This window comes from Nicotiana tomentosiformis, chromosome 7 (genome assembly GCF_000390325.3).
Source record: "Nicotiana tomentosiformis chromosome 7, ASM39032v3, whole genome shotgun sequence".
Lineage (NCBI taxonomy): Eukaryota > Viridiplantae > Streptophyta > Magnoliopsida > Solanales > Solanaceae > Nicotiana > Nicotiana tomentosiformis.
Genome location: NC_090818.1, coordinates 88,087,715 through 88,093,341, shown reverse-complemented (window position 1 = coordinate 88,093,341; position 5,627 = coordinate 88,087,715). Strand labels below are relative to the sequence as shown.

Genomic DNA, 5,627 nt, shown 5'->3' with positions numbered 1-5,627 from the left:
TATCTTCACCGAGCATAAATTGGTTCATATTGTGAGGTTGAGACTCAATTGAAAGATGAGTTTCTACTGAACGTTTGAACTAATAATTGAGTGAATTCGAGAGACTCACTTGAACCTTAGAAATGAATTAACTGGAGTTAAATCCCAGAAAAGTATCTTGTACCTTTCCAATCAACCCCTATTTTCTCCCATTGATATCTTCTTTTCTTACTCTTGTTGCAATTGTCATTAGCCAATAGTTTTGACTCTTAGTAAATATTAGTTTTAAATCACATAAATCTCAATTGTTGATCATCTTGGATAGCAACCAAGCTTTAAACTACGAAAATACTGTTTAACTCAAATCCTTGTGGATATGATATTTTATTATACTATATTCGACTAGCGAGCATATTTAAGTGAAACTGTGTTTGAAGCTTGGGAGAGGTTTAAGGATATAGTGCGAAAGTGGCAACATAGCAGGATTGAACTCTGGATGCAACTCCAGGATTTTTGGGATGGATTGACACCAGCCTCACGAAGAACGTTGAGTAATGCAGCTAGAGACCCATTGATGAAAACGATTCCAGAGGAGATAGTCACAATTCAGAATGAGTTATATGAAGATGAAAATCAGTGGCCCTCTGAAATTGCTGAAAGAAGAAGATCAACTGGTGTTCACCAGGTTGATGCTAACACATCTGTGTAGGTACAACTTGATGCCATGGCGAAAGAGATAATGAAGCTGACCTTAGCTTCAATACAGAGTGAGAATCACGCAGCTTGTGATATATGTGGAAGAGGCCACCCTACTCATGAGTGTCAAGTGTCAATTGAAGAAGTTAATGCTTTTGGGAATTATAACATCAATGCAATGGGAAAGAAGCACCCCGGTTTTTGATGGAGTTCACCTTGGGGTACAACAAATGCATGGCAACAAAATAATCTCAGATTTTAAGGAGCTCCTGGTTTTGTGAATTAGTCGAGCCTGCAGTTCCAGCCTCAACATTCCGCTCAGCCTGGGGCTAGAAGATCTAATGAAGTCCTTCATTGTCAAGACAGATGAGAGATTAGATGCTCATGGTTCAGCTATCAAAGAACTTGGCTCTGGTTTGCGAAATTTGGAGAAGCAGGTGGGACAAATTGCAAGTGTACTGTCAGAGAGAATCCCAGGTACTCTACCAGCTGACACTGAAAGAAACCCCAAAGAAACGGTAGATGTTGTGACCTTGAGAAGCGAGCAAATAGTGAAAGATCCCATTCCGGCCCAAAAAAAGAATGTACCTGAAAAAGAAAGTGGGGAGCAGCTAAAAAATGAATTTGATAAGAAGAAGAAAGGCAAGAAGGGAGCTGAGAAAAAGAAGAAGGAGGAAACTTCAAGAAGGGAGGAATCTAATGAGAGTGAGCATATGCCTGCTCTACCTTTTCCCCAAAAGCTATATAGAGAAAGATGGACAAGCGGTTTGAGAAATTTCTAGATATGCTGATACAGGTTATTGTAAATTTGCCATTCACAGAAGTTCTCTCACAAATGCCAGCTTATGTCAAATTCTTGAAGGAGATCCTTGCAAAGAAAAGGAAGATCGAGGAGACATCATTAGTCAAGCTCACAAAGCATTGCAGCACAATCTTGCAAAACAAACTCCCACAAAAGTGTGGAGATCCAGAAAGTTTCACTATACCTTGCTCATTAGGCACTCTTGATTTTGACAAATCTTTATGTGATTCTGGTGCGTCAATTAATTTAATGCCTTTGTCTATTTATAGGAAATTGGAGAATGAGCTTGGGGAGATAAGTTCTGTGCCAATATCTTTGCAGCTGGTAGACAAAACAACTATCATACCCGGGGGATAGTGGAAGATGTATTAGTTCGGGTAGATAAGTTCGTCTTTCCTATTGATTTGATTATGGTGAAGATGAAGGAGAACCAAGAGGTCCCCCTTATCTTAGGAAGACCATTCTTAGCGACGGTCAGGGCAATATTAGACATACATGATAGAAAGCTCATGCTTAGAGTGGGTAAGGAGACGATGACTTTCAAGATGAATGTGGAGATGGGGGTGAGAAAGGAGAAGCCAGCTGCAAGTGTAGAGTGAAAATCTCGAAAGAGAAGGTCCCAGTTATTGAGAAAGACAAGTGTGGGGTGTACCTCAAGAAGGCTGAGAAGAAGCTGTCTGTGTGGATGTGTGCACTAGTTCGGGCATGAAGAATGGAGCCCGACTTTAACTCAGAACCCGACTAGATATTGAGGGAAGTTCCTCTACTTTATGCCTTTAATTGTGTGTCATGGGGACATGCCACAGCTTAAAGTGTGGGATATATTTGTATGTATGTTGTATGTATATTAATTTGGTTAGTTTTAGTTTGATTTTGCTTTTTAATAGTGAGAAGAAAAAATAAATTGGAAAACCATAAATTTTTTAAAATTTTTGATTTTTCCCGATGATGAATATCATTCGATGGGTTTCTTGAGGGATTAAAGTCGAAAGAAAAAGACAAAAAGATTTTCTCTTGTTAGGTAGTGTATTAAATTTCCCTTGGTTTTTCTTTGTGTCGCAGCTCTTTTCCAAGGGTTTTGATTGAACCGGGTATAGTTAGTTTTATTGTTTTTGTTAGGAATAGGAAGCCTTATGTTGAGAGCTGAATTGAAGGCAATATCTCTTAAATTTATTATATCTTGAGAATAGTGCATGCTTTAGTTGGGACACTTAGGCTCAGTTTTTGACGCTTGTAGAAGTACCTTAAAGTGCATGATCTTAACTTTGCTTAACTACTTTGACTATATTATCTTGATAGTCTAATCCTGAGTGAGTTATGTGCCTTGTGTCTATGAGGTTTGTGTCATTCTGTGCATTGCATTTGATGTTTAAAACTTGCCCCGTGTGTTTGCAAAGCGAAATAGTAGTTTTATTCAGTCTTGGAAAGGATATAGGCATTTCTTTGTTGAGCCAATGATATGTGTTTACCCACCATATTGTTATGCATCGTACTTAACCCTGTTGAGCCTGTAATCATGTTTCTTTGGTAACCACATTACAAGCCTTACCCATTTGTTTAAACTGACCATTTATTTGAACCTTTTACCTATCGTGAGCACTTGAAATTGTATGAACTATGTAAAAGTTAAAGTGTGGGGTGGTTGGTTTGGCTTTTGAGTGGAACTATTGAAATAAGGAATAAGGTGCACTGTTTTGAAAAAAAAAAGTAAGTTCCACTTAAATTGAAAAATAAGAAATATAGTTGTATTGTTGTGAAGATTATTCATTAATAAGTGGTAACTCTTGATGTATTTCTGCTTAAAGAAATTGAGAGTTAATGTATATTGATGTGAAGGTGGGATTATGGTTTGACATAAGTGTGGGATTTTGAATGAAATGTATGTATTAAAGTGCTTAGTGAGGTGTAGTCACCCTTATATCTAAATGTATCCTACCCATCTCGCAGCTTACATTACAACCAATTAAAGTCCTACTTGACTGAATGAACTCAATTAGTGGAGTAGTACACTACGGGCAAGCTTATGGTTCATCGTTTGTGGCATATGAATGTTATTTCTGAGAGTGAGCGAATTCTTTCTATCTTGAGTTCCTAATTATTCTTAATTTCTATGGTGTGTGGAACTACTCTCTATTGTTGTGTGAGGGCACTTGATTCATAAAGGAAAGGTAATGTCGTTGACTTCTAGGTTAGAGTAAGTGAGTGAGTTGTAAATACTGCGTGGTGCTTTTAAGTCAAATCTTGAGGCTAGGATGTTACACTATTGTGCTTAGTCTATTTTAAATATTCTTGGTATGATGGGTTACGAGAATTGTTTAAAAAGGTCATGTCTTTATAAATCGTAGTTTGATTGCTCAAAGTACGAGCAATGATATAAGTGTGGGGTGTTGATGGTAGGCTATAATTGCGTGTTTTAGTTGCTTATCACACTCTAATTTACTGCACTTTAATTGAGTTTGAGCGTTAATCACTAGTGTTATGCACTAATTGTGTGTTGTATGCCTTATAGGAGTGATCCCGAGCTATGTAGATATTATGTGATGGATTCACGTCATTTTATAGCTTTGAAGTCTGAGTAAAAGCCCAAGGATTAAGTTGGGATCGAGTTCGGGGATCAACAGACACTATTGCATTCAAAGAGAGAAATGAAGAATCGAGCCGAGTGTCACAAAGGTGTGCGATCGTGCACTGGGCGGGCATGTGAGACAGTGGACCACGCAAAATGCGCGAGTAGGTCCCCAAGTGCGCGGCCGCGCACGTCCTGTCCGGGTAAAGTCCTATTTCGCGTAGGAGAAGGTGTGTTCGTTTGGGCCTGAACCTACTTGGTATATATATATATATATGGAAAAATGGTATTTTGAGTACTTTTGACATACTTTAGACCTAAGGAGGCTAAGGAGAAGGGGATAAGCAAGAGCACAAGGATTTCATGATTCAATCCTCACTCAAGACTAGGGTTTGGATTGTTTATGTTTTCCTTTAACTTTAACTTATTTGTGATGAATTACTCCATCTCTATGGAGTAATTCTTCTTTAGGGATTGATGGATTTGGTCCTTTGAGAATTACTTGTGGATATTAACTCTAGTTTTTATGTATTGAATCGTTTTGGGTGTTTTAATTGTGGCATCTATTTTCACATGTTCATGTAATCGAAAGAGGCATAACTTGTGATGTGTTTGCATTATCTTGTTGGTTAAATTCATTGATTCTTCTTAGTAATCGAAAGAGGCTAGTTGAATTATTGTTTAGACCTAGTTAGGAGGATAATCGAGAGAGGTTCTCCTAAAGACTAATCCATTACGAATTCTTGCATATCTCCACCGAGCATAAATTGGTTCATATTGTGAGGTTGAGACTCAATCGAAAGAGGAGTTTCTACTGAACGTTTGAACTAATAATTGAGTGAATTTGAGAGACTCACTTGAACCTTAGAAGTGAATTAACTAGAGTTAAATCCGAGACAAGTATCTTGCACCTATCCAATCAACCTCTATTTTTTTCCATTGATATCTTCTTTGCTTACTCTTGTTGCAATTGTCATTAGCCAATAGTTTAGTTACTCTTAGTAAATTTTAGTTTTAAATCACATAAATCTCAATTGTTGATTATCTTAGATAGCAACCAAGCTATAAACTACGAAAATACTGTTTAACTCTAATCCCCATGGATACAATATTTTATTATACTATATTTGACTAGCGAGCATATGTAAGTGTCTGTGTGTTGCACTCGTCAGAAACCTTGGAAAATTAATTGTTTATGATGTTGTTATTATGAATATATTTTCTACATGTCGAACTTGCTTTTGGTATTGTGAATATGAAGAGAAAGGACAATATAATAATCGAAAGTTGTAGTAGTAGTTGTTGTTGGATTATTGGGCTATCTAAGGGTGAATTAGGAGATGAATATGAGGGTATAAGTCCTTCAATTGTACTTAATATCATTTTGAAGATGTTAATTTAATGAATGAATGACTTTGGGGTTAAAGGGTTTAAAAGGGATTCAATCCGAGCTTGCCGCTCATCGTGTTAATTAGTAGTTTCGTTAGTGATGTATTGTGCCCTTGTTATTGTGGAGATTGAAGTATATCTTGAGCTTCTTTGGGTTTTACTTTGGGTGAAAGGAAACAAAGGTATTTTAAATCT

At 37.2% G+C, this 5,627-nt stretch overlaps 1 protein-coding gene across 1 annotated transcript; it reads left to right on the top strand.

Annotated features, from left to right (window-relative positions):
- Positions 1–1,016: 1,016 nt before the first annotated feature.
- LOC138895951 (uncharacterized) lies at positions 1,017–2,076 on the top strand. The gene is made up of 3 exons (XM_070180717.1): positions 1,017–1,380; positions 1,497–1,801; positions 1,897–2,076. Exons 1-3 carry the CDS (start codon positions 1,017–1,019, stop codon positions 2,074–2,076), a joined length of 849 nt encoding a protein of 282 aa, XP_070036818.1.
- The last annotated feature ends 3,551 nt before the right edge of the window (positions 2,077–5,627 follow it).

Coding starts and splice junctions, on each gene's coding strand:
- LOC138895951 (XM_070180717.1), top strand. CDS start 1,017: ATGAAGTCCTTCATTGTCAAGACAGATGAGAGATTAGATGCTCATGGT. Junction 1,381..1,496: donor AAGGGAGGAATCTAATGAGA/GTGAGCATATGC, acceptor TGCCATTCACAG/AAGTTCTCTCACAAATGCCA. Junction 1,802..1,896: donor TGCCAATATCTTTGCAGCTG/GTAGACAAAACA, acceptor ATTATGGTGAAG/ATGAAGGAGAACCAAGAGGT.